Source organism: Musca autumnalis, unplaced genomic scaffold (assembly GCF_047663935.1).
Source record: "Musca autumnalis isolate F117 unplaced genomic scaffold, ASM4766393v1 scaffold_1, whole genome shotgun sequence".
NCBI lineage: Eukaryota > Metazoa > Arthropoda > Insecta > Diptera > Muscidae > Musca > Musca autumnalis.
Window position 1 is genome coordinate 258,426,677 of NW_027411644.1, and position 18,834 is coordinate 258,445,510.

General features: G+C 37.9%; 1 protein-coding gene across 33 annotated transcripts in view; it reads right to left on the bottom strand.

The window, feature by feature from the left end:
- jar (Myosin heavy chain 95F jaguar) overlaps positions 1-18,834 on the bottom strand; it is a 105,156-nt gene that overhangs the window by 10,162 nt on the left and 76,160 nt on the right. For 23 of the 33 annotated variants that reach the window (XM_073960902.1, XM_073960915.1, XM_073960913.1 and 20 more), the window contains 13 exons: positions 10,745-10,818; positions 10,543-10,672; positions 10,310-10,471; positions 9,974-10,236; positions 6,410-6,816; positions 5,592-6,333; positions 5,093-5,525; positions 4,783-5,024; positions 4,620-4,718; positions 4,345-4,466; positions 4,049-4,279; positions 3,667-3,711; positions 2,863-2,983 (listed from right to left, as the gene is read on the bottom strand). In XM_073960902.1, the coding sequence (XP_073817003.1) occupies positions 2,863-2,983; positions 3,667-3,711; positions 4,049-4,279; positions 4,345-4,466; positions 4,620-4,718; positions 4,783-5,024; positions 5,093-5,525; positions 5,592-6,333; positions 6,410-6,816; positions 9,974-10,236; positions 10,310-10,471; positions 10,543-10,672; positions 10,745-10,818 (3,071 nt within the window). Of the gene's footprint in view, positions 1-2,862; positions 2,984-3,355; positions 3,404-3,666; positions 3,712-4,048; positions 4,280-4,344; positions 4,467-4,619; positions 4,719-4,782; positions 5,025-5,092; positions 5,526-5,591; positions 6,334-6,409; positions 6,817-9,973; positions 10,237-10,309; positions 10,472-10,542; positions 10,673-10,744; positions 10,819-18,834 lie in introns of all 33 variants that reach the window. The other 10 variants (XM_073960898.1, XM_073960896.1, XM_073960894.1 and 7 more) reach the window with 2 other exon arrangements.

Sequence of the window (18,834 nt, forward strand, 5' to 3'; positions counted from 1 at the left end):
GCCCAAGCAAATATCGCATATTAAATTTGAAGGCGGTTCAATTAAAATTGGCTGAGTTATAGCAAAATCGGGGAAAAATATATATGTGGGGGCTATATCGAAATCTGATCCGATTTTTAACAAAATCGGTAAAACTGATCAGAGGCCCTAGCAAATATCGCATATTAAATTTGTAGGCGGTTCAATTAAAATTGGCTGAGTTATAGCAGAATCGGAGAAATATATATATGGGGTATATATCCAAATCTGAACCGATATGGACCAAAATGGGAATTTTTCATTCCTATGCCCGCATAAGTACTTGTATAAAAATTCATCGACCTAGGTCAACTCCTTCTATTTTTGTCCGGGTTTACAAGAAAGCGGCAACACTGTGCGACGCACAGGAAGGATCTTTGTCTCCTCATGTAAATGGTCCACTGCAGACATGAGGTGACAACCTGTAGCTGTTCTCAGAGCAGCATTCTGACAGATTTGTAGTTTATCCCATTGCGTATTACTTACGTTAGCAAACCACGCTGGCGCCGCATAGCTTACCACAGACCGACCTACTGCGTTGTATGTGGTTAACAAGGTTTCTTTATCCGCACCCCAAGTGCTGCCGGCTAAAGACTTGAGGACCTTGTTTCTGTTTCTCAGCTTATCAGCAGATAACTTTGTATGCTGCGACGACTTATACATGCTATCGAATGTGACCCCTAGGACTTTGGGGTAGTTTGTGGTCGGAATAATTGCACCGTCGATCTGCACATTCAGTGGGAGCTTCATTTGCGCCGTCCATGTGGTGAACAGTGTGGCTGTTGACTTAGTGGTGGCTATTTTCATATTCCTCGCGTGGGAAAACTCTACAAGATCAATGAGATAGGCATTTAGCCTGTCACAAACGTTACCGATATTGAGACCTGCCGCCATGAGTGTACAGTCATCCGCGTACGTAATAAACTCAGGGCGTGGAATTGCAGAGAGGTAGAGGTTGAACAGTCCCCCTCCTTGGGGAATTCCCTGCTTCACTCTACGGTGTTTGGACTTCCTGTCTCTGAATTCCACGTATGACTGGCGACCACACAAATAGTTGATGACCCAGCGTTTCAGACAAGGCCGGAGGGTAGTATTCTCGATATCCTCGAACAGCTTGGCATGGCAGACCGTATCAAACGCTTTGGTCTGATCCAATGCTACCATCACTGTTCTGTGACATGGTTTGTCCTGGTTGAGTCCTCGTCCAATATATGTGGAAATGGCGTGCAGTACTGTTGTGGTACTGTGCTGCTTCCGGAACTCGTGTTGATTATCTGCAACTGGATAACACGTTCTGATGTGTGGGCGCCAGTCGTTTGTCGTAATGTATGCGGATAATTGTACGACCTTGGCGTCGGGTCATATCGTCGATTACATATGTGGTAGTTTAAATGTCTACATAGCTGACTTAGTTCTTCGATCTAAAGTATATGAAAATATCCGCCGCTTAAGCCACTGCCACACTATTCGCAACCTAGGCGGCTGGAATGAGGCTCCTCTGAAAATATTGGTCGATGGTGTCCTGATTTCGATCAATAACCAGTCGTTACCGATCTTCGTAAACCCGAGGTATATTCGAATATCAAGAACTAAATCAAGGGCACATTGTTTACCACGAGGATTCCAGAGATGAGAATTCCACTGATTGTGAAAAGCTGTTAAACAGTGCCGACAACTAATTATTTCAAAACCCTCAAGGTAAGATCGGATAAGATATTTAGTCGTTAGTAGAGCTGAACATAGTTCACAGTCCTTGTTCAAACAAGTATGAATAACGTCATATAAACTAACATGTAAGATTACGTCATGCAAATGACCTGAGTCCATTGAACTAGGACATTCAATTAAACTAGATTAGCACAATTCTAGTCGTAAGATTCGATAAGAAACTTAGCTTTGTGTCTATGTCAGCTAGAGGAACAAGATGCAGTCGCTGTGTTTTGAAAAGGTTTTCACTTTTGCGACAATAACTAAATAGATCCATAAAAATTATATACAGGTATGTGATGGAAAACGATTCGACTCGTATTCGCATAAATCGAAATCGTGTATTTCGAATTTTGGTGAATATTTAATTGAAATTTAGAATAGATTTTGAAAATATTATTCAAATAAGGAGCGTTTGCGAAGCAAAACTATATACAGTGCTCGACATATCAATGGAAACTTTTTCCGAAAACTAAATATAATCATTTTTGTCGAAGTTCAGTGCGAAATAATAATTCAAACAAATATTTAATCTGTATTCAGCCAATCTACCTAAAACTGCTTCTGACAAAATATCCATTACTTCAAAAGCCTTTGCAAAACAATGGAAACTTCCACAAGTCTTCTCAAGTATTTATGATTACAGATTATTTTTCCAAATTTCTTTCATTATTAATACAGAATAGAATCGGAGTTGAATCAACGGCCCATTTTCCCTTCTATATATAATCCTTTCATGACGTATGAACGGTCGTGGTGTCGATTCCCAGGCCAGGCAACATAACATTTTCAATGGTGGCAAAATACCCCTCAGTTATGTTGGCGACATTTCCTGAGTATTTCAGCCATGTAAAACTTCTCTACAAGTAGTGTCTTAGGACACGCCGTTCGGACTCGGCAATAAACAGTAGGTCTCATATCATAGAGCTAATATGAATCGGCGTGAACTAATTGATATGAGAGAAGTCTCCCTTGTCCCATCTGGGATGTTTGTGGAACAATTATAATTATTAGTTTTCTGAAAAAGTTTCCATTGATATGTCGAGCAGTGAATATCATCAGAGGGACCCAGAATATATACCATTTCTATTCTGCAAATCGAGTCGATTCGGTTTTCATCATTTCTTCTTAACTTACCTCAAGCAATTCAATATCACAGGAAGTGTTAATTGCATCACGCAGCTCCGAATATTTCCATTTTGATAAATCGTATTTTTGTTTTCCCAAAGCCTGTTGTTGAGCACGAACATTTTCAGATCTGTTGTTGGCGAATAAAATATAATCAATTAGTTTCAAAATCCACAATAGAAATGTAAAACGAAAAAAATGTAAATGAATTAATGTTGGTTGGTGAGTAATTCAAATGAAAAAAGAAACCTCTACCTTGTTGATTAATTTACAAATTCCTTAGAAAGAAACATAAATAATATTTTTTTAAAACAAATATGTTTATGTACAAATGTAAAAAATAATTATGTTTTTGTTTTTAATAAATGTTAGTTACGCTACGACTACAAAAATTTCTGAAACTAAAAATTGCTATTAAAAAACACAATTGAAAATGTGATGATCTGATAAAAAAATCTAGCAAATTCTAAATTTTGTAGTCAATAAAAGAACCTGAACTCACTTCTGTCTTAAATAACGAGATGCCAATTCTGAGACATCTCTCGTGAAACTTTTTTTGTTAGGGATAATTATATTTAAATTATTATTTTTTTGTGTTGTTGGTGATGGTGGTGGCAAGTTGTGGAAAAGAAATTAGTAACAATAAAAAATAAATTAGCTTCGATTTGTTTTTGTTAAAAACCTTGTAGAATAGAACCATTTTGTTAATATTGCTTAGTTTTTGTTTTTTTTTTTTAAGAGATTAAAATGCAAAAGGGGGAGAGAAAAGTTGGTGTAGTTTTGTTTTGTTGTTTACTTATTTGTGGTATATACCTGATCAGTTTATTTGGACCCACTGGCGACATATCCGTTTGACCACTGTTGCAAAAAGAGAAACCAAAATAGTACATAATGTGGAATTTTGTTTTAGAATTTTGTTGTGTGGAAATAGGGTGATTCAGCCGAAGGTAGAATAAAAAATGTAAATAAAAAATATACAAAAATAAACATATTTTAAAATAATAATAATTGGACAAGTTACAAAATGTTGTGTTTAATAATAATTAAAAAAAATTATAAATAAAAAATATTCTTCCTCCAATACAATTAATTTTTGTACAAAAGGACAAGAACACAGGTGCATTTGTTGCTTGGATTTTTTTCTGCTTTAAAGCTATTTACAATAAAATTGAAAATATTTTAAGATGTTACTTACTTTCGTATCATTGGCGGACTATCTTCAACTTGGCCATTCGATTCCGTTGCCAATCTTAGAGCCAATTCATGATCACGTCGCTCTTGTTCCAATTGTTGTCTATACTTGGCATCGTCTATTGCCTCCTTTTCTAATTGTGCCTGCAGAGCCAAAGCTGCTCTACGATCCTCTTCTTCTTGTTTCACTCGTTGCACTTCTTCAGCCTTACGACGAGACTCCATTTCAGCTTTGCTGTAAGCATATTCATTTTGTCAATATAATTTTTTAAGTGTTTTGTTTTTAATTAGTATACTCACAGTCGCTTATTTTCTTCCTCCTCACGTAAACGTCGTTCCTCTTCCTCTTTAGCACGACGTTCGGCCTCCAGAGCCTCTTGTATTTTACGCAAACGTTCCTGTTCTTCGGCCTGTTGTTGTTCCTGTAACAAAAAGAAAACGGTTTTAGTTAAATTTGTAAGCAAGGTATAATTCTGTAGTTTTCACAGAAAATGCCAACGCAATTCGAATATTTATTCGGCGTAAAGCAAAGATTCTGTGGTTGCCTATGTAAATTCAATATTTTCGATACACACCTTCAGTTTAGTGTTCAAATCAACCGTAATCTTATTCATATTAGCCATGATATTTGTGTACATGCCATCAATTTCACGAGTGGTAATTTTCTCATTTGCCTAAAACAAAAACAAATATTTATAAAAACATTTTCCCACTATTTCCATTTTTTAGCACACATACCTTAATTTTGCGTATACTTTCATCAATTTGCCGCTCAATTTCAGCAACTTCATTTAGAATAAATTCTCGACCATTTTTCAAGCCACCAGCAATTTCAATGGTCTTTTCGGCATTCGTACGTATTTTATTGATTTTAGAAATACCCTGGAAACGGGGACGATGTTGTTTGCGAGCCAAGAAACCTCGAACCGTGCTTTGTATGACCAAAACACATTTATTGCGATATTTAATACGATTGCGTACTGTGGTAGATAGAAAAGAAAAATATATTTTAAATTTGTTTATAAATTTTGTAAAAAACTCCACTTACACTTGATCACACACACCGCACCCAAAGTAGATTTAACCCATCTGGAACGTATCAACCATTTCTTAACCTTGGCAACAATTGCCAACAGATTCTCTGGATCTGATTTCATAATACGATCAAATTCTACAAATTTACCAGGCCGGAAGAATACTTTGGTTATACCAAACTTGAAATCTTTTGAACTTAAATTCAACGACTGTAACATGGCCTCACAGAAGGTACGTGGTGGCAGTTTAGCTAGTTCAGGTGGCAATGAGGATTTATACATATTATAGAGATCGGAAAATGGTACACGTGAGGGATAACCATGTTCCATCAATTCCAGTACAGAAATTGTACCAGAACATTTAAGTTGTGCCAAGGCCAGACCGCCTTCAAATTCACGATCAATCATTTTGCTATTGGGTTTTATGCAACGTATAAAATTGGTACCCTACAATAAATAAAATTCAAAATTAAAAACAACTTTCTCGTAAAGTGATATTCAATAATAACTTACATTCTTTTCCAGCTTCTCCATTAATTCAGCCAATTGTGTTTTGAACTTTGAACCAACTGAAATGAAATTCAATTTACCCCTTACAGACGTTGTGCCGGAGGAAAACAATGATTTCAGTAGAGGATTTTCACATTCCTGTACCAAACCCTCCAGAGATGCATGTAAAGCATCATTATTTTTCTCAATAAATTGTTCTGTGTTATAACACACAGCTCCTGCAAAGTGGCGTACCAAGAAACCTTCTTCATCGCGCAACGTACGATGGGCCTTAAGACGTGATGAACGCGGTAAACCTAAACGGAAATGATTTGTCCATGCCTTGTGCACCTCGGTGGTAAAATGTACTGCTGCCGGCTTTGGCAGTTTACTTTCCTCATCCAATAAAGTGAAGATACCATTCGATTTATTCTCAATAAGATCGATAATATCTTGATTATCGGTAAATGTAATTTCAGGAACATTAAGACCTTCACGTTTGTACAGCTCTTGTTCATTTTTCAAAATGTTATCGTTAAAGAACTTTTGCAGCTTTTCGTTGCAGTAATTAATGCAAAACTGTTCAAAGGAGTTGACAGTGAAATATTCAAAACCAGCAATATCCAAAACGCCGATATAGAAGTTGGAGGCTTGGAATGGTATACTTTGATTGATTAAAGCCACAATGCGATCGAACAGGCGGCTGTAAATGGCCTTGGCCAAGGCATCGCGAGCATTGGAGGCTTCATAAATTTTAAGGGGGACCCTGAAAACCAAAGGAAATTTTTAAAATCTGGTTGATTTTACAAAAAAAAAAAAAACAAATGAGGGTTGTCACTTACATAATCACGGTTCCCTTGAAACCGCCACCTTTACTTTGCATAACACGTGAAACCAAAGCCTGCCGCAACTCATCAGGATCAACACCCAAAAGACGACATGTTGTTGTTAGTGACTTTTCCGACGATTGTGAAACCTGGCAACCACCTCGAACATCATCGGGTATCTCTTCAAAGGATATATTTCCCAAATGTAGTACTGCTGCCACCAAGGAATAGATTTCTAGCTTTTGTACTTCACTCAAACCAAGACGCCCCAGTGCTTTATCCAAATTTTGAAAATGATTGTAATCATCAATAATGGGATCCTTGAGGGGACCATTTTTAACGTGTGAAGCTGATTTCTGTGTTGTGGGTATCAGTTGTTCTGTCTTGCCATTGGCAAAATACTGGGTACAGCCGGAAAGATACTGAAAAATATATGAAAGATGTTAGGTTGAGATAAAAGGAATGAAATAAAATTAAAGACGAAGAGCGGATTTTGTCAACATTTATCCCAAAGCAAAGTCTAGACAATAATTGTGGGATTTTTTCAAGATTTTTTGGATGATTCGAAATTACGTTTGACAGAGTCTACAGTTCGCTTCGTAGGACAACCAAAAAGCGTGGATTTTTAATACTCCCGAGGGAAGACCAAAAATGGTTAATGAACGAGGATCTCTAAAGGACTTTTAAGAGGACCAAAGAAGTCAAAGAACGTGGATCTTTAAAAGAATTTTACGAAGACCAAAAGTGGTCCATAAAGTAGATCTTTTAAACCCTTCTAAGAGGACCAGAAGAGGTCAATAAAAGAGGATCTTTAAAACACTTTTTAAGAAGACCAAAAGAAGTCAATAATCTTGGATCTCTAAAAGAGGAACAAAAGATGTCAATAACAAGTAAGAAAAGCGTTCAGTTCGGCCGGGCCGAACTTTTTATACCCTCCACCACGAACTGTATTAAAGTGAATTCCAAAAATTCCGAAAATTAGGAGATATCGTCCTATGGGGGCTATATGAGGACGTTGACCTATAACGACAAATTTCAGGTGGAAAGTTCTATACCCTTAACGAAGACTAACTACCAAATTTCAGTCATTTTGGTGGGATATTGAGGTCACAACCTTCAAAATACCGAAAATCAGGAGGTACCGTTCTATGGGGGCTATATGAAGACACGGACCTATACCGATAAATTTCAGGTGAAAAGTTGTATACCCTTAACGAAGACTTACTACCAAATTTCAGTCACTTCGGTGGGATATTGAGGTCACAAGCTCAAAATACCGAAAATCAGGAGGTACCGTTCTATGGGGGCTATATAAAGGCGTGGACCTATACCAACAAATTTCATATGGAACGTTTAATACCCCAAATGAAGACTAAATACCACATTTCAGCCATTTCGGTGGATTAATGTGGCCAGAACCTTCAAAATACCGAAAATCTGGAGGAACCGTTCTATGGGGGCTATATGCGGGCGTGGACCTATACCTAGAAATTTCTGGGGAAAGTTTTGTACCCCCAACGAAGACTAAGTACCAAATTTCACCCATTTCGGTTTGATAATGAGGCTAAAGCCTTCAAAATACCGAAAATCGGGAGGTATCCTCCTATGGGGACTATATCAAAACGTGGACCTATGTAAACATTTTATGGTAGAAATGTTTCTTAGCCTCTGAAAACCCAAAATACAAAGTTACAACGATTTTGTGGTCAAATGGGACTAATACATTCAAAATATCGTAAAGTGACGCGTACTATATACGGGGTGTTATATGGGGGCTATACCCAAACGTGGACCTATATAAACAAATTTTGGTAGAAATATTTTTTAGCCTCTGAAAAGACATAATACCAAATTACAACCGATTCGGTTATCAAATGGGACAAATATCTTAAAAATTCCTTAAAACGACGACGCGCCACTTTGTATGGGGGCTATACGAAAACATGGACCTACATAGCCCGCTTTCAATACGTACATATTACGTACATATTATAGATTTTACCAAAATTTCATCCACCTACTTCAATCCGTTCGGACGCTAGAGTGATTTCCACAGACGGACGGAACTGGCTATATCGATGTAGAATTGCACGCTGATCAAGAATATATATAGTTTGTGGGGTCTACAATGATTACTTCGAGTAGTTACAAACGGAATGACAAACTTAATATACACCCCCATCTTATGGTGGAGGGTATAAAAAGTAAAAGACTTTTAAGAGGACTTTTAAGAGAACTAAAAGATGTCAATAAACGTGGATATTTTAAAATACCTTTCAGAGAACCAAAAGTGGATTTGAAAGGGCTTTTAACATGTCCAAAATACGTCAATAAAGGCGAATCACTAAAAGAGTTTAAAAAGAACCAAAAGAAGTCAATAAACGTGGATCTCTAAAAACTTTTAAGATTACCAAAAGAGATCAATAAATATGAATATTTAGACATCTAAAATGACAAAAAGAGGTGAACAAACGTCGATCTTTAGAAGACTTAAGACATCAGCTCGACCTTTAAAAGACTTTTAAGAGGTCAATAAAAGTGGGTCTCTGAACGATTTTTTGTAAGGGTCAAAAGGCGACAACAAACGTTGATTAAAGGCTTAAAGGTTGTCAGAGTTTTGTGGCTTTGTTGGAAGCATCAACTTGTCGACAAAAATATAGGGCGCTTTCGGAATTCTGGGGTATTATCTTAAAGACTGTAGACGTTTCCAATAAATACCAATAAATTTTAATTTGGATTGAATTGCAAAAGTGTTGAAGTGAGGGAATGGGCCGACATAGTTCATCACTAAAGTTGTTATTATTGTGGGAGTCATCCCGTCGATAGTTAAAGGGTTTAAGATGCAGATAGAACATTACTTTATCTAACAGAGGTCTGCTTTAAGTATATCGAATAAGTAGAATTTATCTATGATTCAGACTAAGGGTAAGAAGATCCCTTGAATTGGGCTAAATAGAAGAACGTGTTGTAGTCAGTGATAAGCGTTAAAAAAACTCCAGACTTTGTTTTCTTATAAATGCCCCAATCCTGATGGCAAAGGCAATCGTTAATCTCTTATGTTTACAAATAAAAAATTAAAGGTCATTTATAACTTTTTTTTGACACATTAAGAACCAAATATGTATGTCACTTATATCTTACGTGACATTATGAACTAAATCTCCGTAATGTAAATATTATCATGCTCCAATTTCTCACAACTTGACAAGTGTAAATTACAAAATGTTTATACAAACCCAAAAACAACAATTATTTAGGCATTTTTGTAATGATAAAAAAATGACCTCAGACTCTCCTCAATTTTCTTGAAAAAATAATAAAATAAATTAACAAACAATTATCTAATAAGAAGATGGCATTCTATGTTATCTCAAATCTTGAGCAATTTAAACAGTTTGTAATTTCCACCTCCCACCCAACAACAAACTAATGACGTAAAGAAATCTAAACACACAATCACGGTAAAAAATAAAAAAAACCAAACGAAAGATAACATATTAAATAATTGTTAAGAAAGCACAGAAGAAGGTGATGTTAATGACGTTGGTTCCGGCTTCACTCACTTCCACCAACACTTACCCGATAATCATCTGGTTTGCCTAAGCTTAATTTATCACGCAATTGTTGTGGCGCTCCAGCCAATAGCATATAGAATACATGATAGTTACGCTCCTCTGCACTTTGGGAACAAATGCGACTTTTCTCCAGCAGATAATGGGAAATATAACCACCGACCACTTGACATTTAGCATCGTAGTGAACTTCAATGAATTTACCAAAACGTGATGAATTGTTGTTGCGTGTTGTTTTGGCATTACCAAAGGCTTCGAGGACAGGATTTGCTATAAGGGAAAATAACAATTCAAGTTCAGTTAAGGACAAGTGTAAGTGTAAGGAGTATAATGTAATACATACCATCTAAGATTTTCTGTTCTATGGGACCGGCACTGTCATGTGAATGACACAAATATTTCAATAGATATTTTGTTGATTCGGTTTTACCAGCTCCAGATTCACCAGAGACAATTATCGATTGGGATTCTTTGTATACGCGCATATCACGTATAGCCTTATCAGCTAAAGAGGAAGAAAAGAATAGGAACGATTTCAGCTAATTAAATTTAATTTGTAAAATTAATTTCTCTTACCTATGGCAAAAACATGGGGTGGCAATTCACCCAAGGAACGTCCATTATATTTTTTAATAGTTGCAGGTGAATAGAGATCTGTGATTTCACGATAGGGATTTATGGCTACTAATATGTTGGCTACATATGTCTGTAAAAGAGAACACAAAAATGGTTAATGCTATTTCAATGAAGGTGTTTAAAAGCCGTTTTGGTTACTTACATAGATTTTGTCCTTGTAATAACGTGTCTTTAAATTATCCAAAAATGTGGCCTCATTCAGTAGCATTAATTCGCCTGAAATAAAGAAGGAAATAAAATAACTTCATTCCACACTAAGTACATAAATAATGTTTACGGGGTTTTATTTAATTAACTTAAATTAGCGTTGGAGATTACAAATTAATTCGTCAGCTTTGCCGACGGAGATATACCCTCATCAGCCCGTGTGAATTGAAACTTTCATCAATTGACAATAACAAATTGAATACCGGCTACGCAACCAAAATCCTTTTTCCCAATAATTACGTATGAGAGGGGTTTACCGATCTTTGTGGCCCATTTTGAATGCCGACAAAAATTATATATTTGGGTTAAAGTTTAAAAGTGTTGCAGAGGTGGTACAAGAAGGAATGGTTCGATATAATCTATTTTGGAAGTGGATCTAATTTTAGGAGTAATTTATTTTCCTCCAGTCATTTCAGTTTGTCACCGTATAACTTTGAGCTTTGTAACCACTATGACAGTAAGCATGAACTTGCCTGCGAAAAACATAATATTGCTGTATACATGACCACTAGGAGTAACATCGCTATTATTTCCCAAAGGATATTGGAACAGATCCTAAACTGCACTTAGACAAAAATGTTGAACTTTTGTGGGGGAGGTAACCTATGGAGAAGACCGATATGTTCCATTTTCGATGTTAAACTACATTTGTATTACTATTGGGAGATACAAACTTTGGACCAAATCGATTGCTCCGTGCAACAGACATAGCGCGTACCATTTTACTGACTTTTTAGTAACTTTTGGGGGCAGGTACCGGAAGGAGTGGACCAATCAATATGACCCACCTTCGAATTTAAACTAAGTTTGAACAAAATATTTTTAAGGCCAAATTTTGGACCGAATCGACTCATCCGTTCTAGAGTTATTGTGCGCTCCAGCCATTACACATGGTGTCATAGGGGATTTTTACACCTTTCCAGCCATTTATAAGTCCATATTCAAACCTGATCTATGTCAGGTATAAATCTTGCGATGTGCAAAGTAGCGAAAAGTTTCGTACTTTTGTGGAGAGGTACCCGAAGGAGTGGACCCATATGACACATCTTCGAACTTAAACTAAGTTTGGACAAAATCGCTTGATCCGTCGAGATCGTTTCTAGATTCCGTAGAAACGTAGGGTTTTGATGTATAAACACGGGCGAACATTTTTCCTTTTCGATCGAGTTGACTCCTTCTTTGTCATCCACAACGGCTCGATAAAGGACAACAGAACATATGCATTTTTGGAGTTCATGTGTTCATACGTTTGCCTCATATCAGAGACTTTCCGGGTTACCTTTCTGGATTAGACTAATGACAGAAGCAAATCACCCAGAAGCAAACTTTCTATAAGAAAGGGTACTCAGGATCACCTGTTATATAAGAAAGCGTCCTTAGAAGCACATGAGAAATGGTTGTTGTTGTTGTCGTGTTGTTGTAACAGTGTTTGTTATTATGTTTGTATGTTCGTTCTTTTGTTCAATCTGGCTCTGGGTCTATCTCCAGTTCCAGGAAAGTAGCTGCTTCGATGGGATGTAACCACAGATCCACTGGAGTTAGATGAGTAGGGTTGGCTAGGCAGTTGAAAAGGTGTTTTGCGTCGTGCGGGCCCATGCCATATACTGGGCAGATGTCTTGCACGGGGCGGTCGATTTCCGCCCAATAAGAATTTAGGTGACTGCAATATCCTCTGCGTAGTTGAGCCAAAACTACTCTAGTTTGTCGTGGCAGCTGACGCTCCTCAGCTGCAATAGATGGGGGATGTATTTCGAGGACTTAATTCACACTATAACTGCTTAAGGCCTTGGCAACTGCATACGTGTGAATACTATTTAAACCTGCTTGATACGCTTGTTGATCTAGGGTTTCTCTCCTGTATCGTTGGACCTCTCCCTCTAGAGCATGGATATCCTTCCTGATCTGCCTGTATGTGCCGGGCCTACCCATTAGATGGTGATTGGGATGGCTCACACGGTAACATCCAAGCAGGTACTGCAACGAAAGCATCTCATTGTGTTGCTTTACTGGAAGAATCTTTGCCTCCTCATGTAGATGGTCCACTGAAGATTAGAGGAGGCACCCTGTTGCTGTTCTCAGGGCGGCATTCTGGCAAGTTCGAATCTTTTTCCAAATCGTATCACATAATCTCGGGGACCAGACTGGCGCAGCATAGCTTACCACAGACCGACCTATCGCGTTATATGTGGTCAACAAGGTTTCTTTATCTGCACCCCAAATGCTGCCGGCTAGGGACTTAAGGACCTTGTTCCTACTTTTCAGTTGGTCGCAAATAGCTGTGGCGTGTGCGCACGACGTGAAAGTAGTGTCGAATGTGACCCCTAAAATTTTGGGGCAGTTTGTGGTCGGAATTCTACTACCGTCGACCACGACATTCAATTCTCTTCCAAACTGCGCTGTCCATGTGGTGAACAGAGTGGCTGTTGATTTTGTGGCGGAAATCTGCATATTCCTCGAATGGAAAAAGGTGGTAAGATCGGTTAAATAGTTGTTCAGTCTCTCACAGATGTCATCAGGATAGGTACCCGACGCCAGGATCGTGCAATCATCCGCATACGTTACGATCTCGATGCCGTCTGGAGGGGGTGGAATACAGGAGAGGTAGAGGTTAAACAGTTCCAGAGATATCACCCCACCTTGGGGAACTCCCTGTTTCACTCTACGGGGTTTGGACTTCTTGTTCCTGAATTCTGGCGTCCACACATATAATTGACTATCCAACGTTTCAAGCTTGGCCGGAGGGTTGTCTGCTCAATGTCCTCAAACAGCGTGGAGTGCCTGACTGTATCAAAGGCTTTTGACAAGTCAAGCGCCACCATCACTGTTCTATCGCACGGCCGTCTCTGGTTGAGTCCTTGACAAATATGTGTGGTAATGGCGTGCAGAGCAGTTGTCGTGCTGTGCTGCTTACGGAATCCATGCTGATGATCGGCAACTTGATAGCTATTTCTGATACTGGGGGAAAATGGTCCTCAGGAGCAGCCTTACTAAAAAAGTCCTCAGACGCACCTTTTCTATAAGATAGTGTCCTGAGAAGAACCCATTCTAAGCACACTTTCTATAAGAAAGTGTCCACAGTAGCACCATTTGTAAGGCTATCAGAATCACTATAAGAAAGGGTCCTCGAATACCAACTTTTCTTGTTGAAGTTCATGTCCCACTCTTTGGCCGGAAGGTGATTAACCCTACGTCTTCACAATACTAAAGGTTTTAGTAGGTCAATTGCCATCTTCACTGTTATGTGTATCTGGATGCCTGGGACGTTAAGTCCTCGGATGACGACATAAATAAAATCTGTCTGCAAGACTTTGCTGGAATATTTATCTGACACCCGTAACATTACCACCCGATTTCCAGCCTGGATGGGGTTACATTAGGGGAGCTTTCTTTCGAAGCTAAATACCTGGGTACAATTCTGCACCACCGCATGAAAATCGAGGATCTGACAAAGATTAGACTTATTGCACTCTATTTCTGCAAGAACTTCATTCGAAAGTGTTTGGGACTTTGACTACATGTCATACACTTGTTGTATGTAACCTTCGTTCTGCCCATCCTAACCTATGATGGACTTGTCTTGCGGCAAACACTTGGGAATAAGGCACTTTAGTTCAAACAATCAAATGTGCAAAGAACTATGCCGCCAATTCTGATCACCGGAACAATCTGCAATCTTTGGATATTCTGGCTCAGCTTCACACTGCTAGGAAAGCTGTTAGACTTCCGAGAGTCAGGAACATGGGAAGTTTCACACATTGGCCATGTCAAGTCATGAACTTTACTAACAGTAAGAGGATGGGAAACGAAATATTTGATGATATAGCTCGGGTGGTTCTAAGTATTCAAGCCAATCCGGCCTGCGATCTCCTAACCTGTAATCATTTTCCATCTCTCACATGATAAGTTAAGGTAAAAATCGCTGTGGGACTTATTACGGGTCACTGCATATTAAGATTTTTAACTGGAAGATGTGATGGCGTGACGTCGACTGCTGCAGAAGTCCAAGTAGAGTAAAAGAGAGATTTCCCCTTAGATGGGGTGATATCTCTGGAACTGTTTAACTTCTAGCTCTTCTGTATTAAACCCCCCAGGCAACATTGAGATCATAACGTCAGGTGCCTTACATGATGTCATTTGTGAAAAGCTGAGCTTCTATTTGGCTTATCGTACCACCACCGTCAGGTGCCTTCCCTGATGTCATTTTAAAAGGCTGAATTTCTATTAAGTTCATCTTACCATTTTTGCCGCGCCAGTGTGGTCCGCGAATGTAAATGCAACGCTATGGAAAACAAGTAAAAAAGTATCAGGCGGCTTTGCCGATAGAGATATACCCTCAGCCTGTGTGGATTGAAGTACTTTTTTCTCAAAAAAAAAAAAAAAAAAAACAAAAAAACACGTATTTAGGAGGGTTTTCCAAATTTTGAGCGTATGAACCGACAAAAGTATGGATACGATTAAAGCTCGAAAATTTGCGGGGATAATGATAGATAGATAGAACTTTTTTTATCACACTAGCCTACGAAAAACATAATATCGCTGTAAACAGGGACACTAGGAAAACCTTCGGTAAAAATGTCCAAAGGATCCTCGAACAGACCCTTAACCACACAAAAATGTTGAACATTTGTGTGGTTGGTACCACAAGGATTGGACAGATATGGCCCAAATTTGAACATAAACTAAGTTTCGACAATATTTAGAGATCCAAAGTTTGGACCAAATCGGTTGCTACGTCTATGAGAAATCCCGCGTACCATTTTAGCGAATATTCTCGAACTTTTGTGTGGGTGGTAACGGAAGGAGTGGACCTATAAGCACCAATTTCATCTAATATTCGAAGAAATAAATCAATATCCAAAGTGTGGGTTTAACGCAGTATTCGGTTCGAGCCCTCCAGCCACTACATATGAGCCCTCCAGCCACTACATATGAAGTATGGACTTGCCCCTGAAAAAACTTTTACTGCCGTAATTGAGGCAGCGAATTCAAGTTGCTTCAACAAAAGTCAAAGTGATTCGAGAACAGGTCTTGAAGTGAATTTATCCAAAAATTTGTGTGGGAGGTACCCGAGGGAGTGGGCAAATATAGTCCATATTCGAACCTGATCTATATCTGGTAGATATATTAGGATGTGTAAAGTATGGACCAAATCGGTCACTCCCATCAAGAGTTATCGTGCGCACAATTTTTCCGAACATTTTTGAGCTTTTATGGGGGAGGTACCTGAAGGACTGGACCGATATGGCACGGTGCTCTTGAATCAAATTTAAATGGAAGGTGCTTACACCTGAGAAGTTTTTGCGGATTCTGAAACTACAATGTTCAAAGATGAGAAAAATCAAAAAACAAAAAAAAAAACAAAAATCGCCGGAGCCCTTTTTAAATAAATCGCGATTCAAGTTGACATTTTTAGGGGTTGTTTAGGTTTTTGCGATTTTGCTTGGAAACCGCAAGTCCTATGAAAATGGGAATAAAGAAAATGTTGTAGCTATCAAAATTCTCTACAAGATTGACCTTAATGATATTTTCGTAGGTTTTACAACTTTTGAGATATAGAACTTGAAATTGGGACAATTCAATTCTGTATCGTCTCCTTATAAAACAATGTCATGACTGCAATTTCTCAACTTAAACTTATATATCTAAAAAAAATTACATAAGCCAGTCTTGTAGAGAATTTTCACAGCTGTAAGATTTTCTCAGGTCCAATGCCGATAAGACTTGTCGTATTCAAGCAAAATCGCGAAACCCTAACAAAAAAACCTAAAAATGTAAACAGAGCTTCTTTATCTCAAAAATGGTACAGCCTGAGAACAAATCATAAACGTCAATCCTGTAGAGAATTTTCACAGCTACAAAATTTGCTCCATTTCGATAGGACTTGCGGTTTCCAAGCTAAATCGTGAAAACCTAAAAAATACCTAAAAATGTGAATTTTGACCGCGATTTATATAAAAATCCCTACAGCGATTTTTTCTTGTTTTTGGATTTTTCTCATCTATGAACATTGCTGTTTCAGAATTCACAAAAACTTCCCCTGTGTAAGCGGCTTTTATTAAAAGTTAGTTTTGGCGTACCCTTCATGACATTGTTTTATAAGTCAGTGCATTGTCCCAATTTGAACATCAATATCTCCAAAAATGGTAAAACCTACGAAAATACCGTAAAGGTCAATCTTGTAGAGAATTTTCATAGCTACAACATTTTCTTCAGTCTCATTTTGATAGAACTTGCAGTTTCTAAGCAAAATCGTAAAAACCTAAACAACCCCTAAAAATGCTAACTTGAATCGCGATTTATTTAAAAAGCGCTCCGGCGATTTTTTTTTGTTTTTTGATTTTCTCATCTTTGAACATTGCAGTTTCAGAATGCGCACAAACTTCCCAGGTGTAAGCACCTTCCATTTAAACTTGATTGATTGAGAGTTATCTTGCGCTCCAACCACTACACACGGTGTAATAGGGCTTTTTTGTACCTCTCAGGCTATTTTCTCAGGAAGTATGGACTTGCCCCTGATGAAACCTATAGCGTCATATGGGGGGCAGTGAATACAAGTTGCTACAACAAAAATCAAAGCAATTCATGAACAGGTCCTAAACTGAACTTTTACGAAATTTTGTGTAGGAGGTACCTGAAGGAATGGACCGATTGAGTCCATATTGGAACCTCATCTAAATCTGGTAGAAATTTCACGATGTCCAACGTATGGACCAAATCGGTTACTTCCTTCAAGAGTTATCGTGCGCATAATTTTTCCGAAAATTTCCGAACTTTTGTGGGGGAGGTACTGGAATGAGGAGACCGATATAACCCATCTTCGATTATTATGTGAAGAATAGATAGTGACGATCGAGCCTTTATTTTGCAGGTGTCCCTTTCTGCAGCAAGACACCGATTACTGGGTAGATATAAGATATATACTCTCATCTTCTTATCCGACATAAATCCCATTACCCTGTTTAAAATTTCCTATAACCTATCATGGTTTGTCAGTAACGCTTAATTTATTTATTTCTGCTCCGGTACTAACCATGCCACAATAATACAAAACTATCCCTCTCCTTTAACAAACAATATCCTGGATGAACCCAAGGGATCAAAGGTCTCAGAGTGAAGTGGAGTACATGGACCCAATGCAAGCTTATGATCGCAGCAAAATTTGCTAAATACAAATATCTTTATTTATTATTTATAATATTAATACCACTCCGAAAAAATATTCAAATTTCCAAATTTATTCCAAAACAAGCAAAAAAAAAAAAAAGAAAACCATAACAACAAATTATGTGCTGATTTTGCATAAGCGATTTATGTATTTTGGCATTTCATTTGCGCTTCTTTCGGTCTCTTTCTCCAATTCATTCATTTTTTTCTATTTATGGTTAAACAAAACAATAGTAAAAGTGGAGTAGTTTTGTGTTTTGTTCAAATCTTTAAACATCTTTCAATGAACGTTCATACGTAAGAAGATACACGGATTGCCTTTTGGAGTACAATAACTGAACCTTAACAATGAATTGCTTAACTCTACACAAGGCATGTCGTTGTCCGCGTCGTCTTCTTCATTGACAATGCAAATGAAAACTTTAAAGCTGGATGGAACGAGATACCAAAAAACGTGACATTTCTTTTACAATCATCAAGTCAACAAGACGACGACAACAACAATCAGAGGCAGGCAGGAAGAATCAACAAACAATGTTGACGATGACGTTGGAGAAATTCATAGACAAAATTGTTCATTAAGAATTCATTGACTTCGTTTTTTTTGCTTCTAAGAAGTTTGCCCTAAAAATCGCCGCATTTACCGCATCCAGCAGGCAGGGCAGTTAGTTAGTCAGTCAGTCACCATTGCTACTGCTTGCTTTTGCTGCTAGTCGTCTGTGTGTCAACATGAGAACGAAATGAAACAGAAAAAACATGTACATGACTGGAAGAAATCGTCAGAAATGTATATAAACCAAAACGTGATCTACATAATACCATTATTTTTTATTACTATTTGGAAGAAAATAATTTTACTTT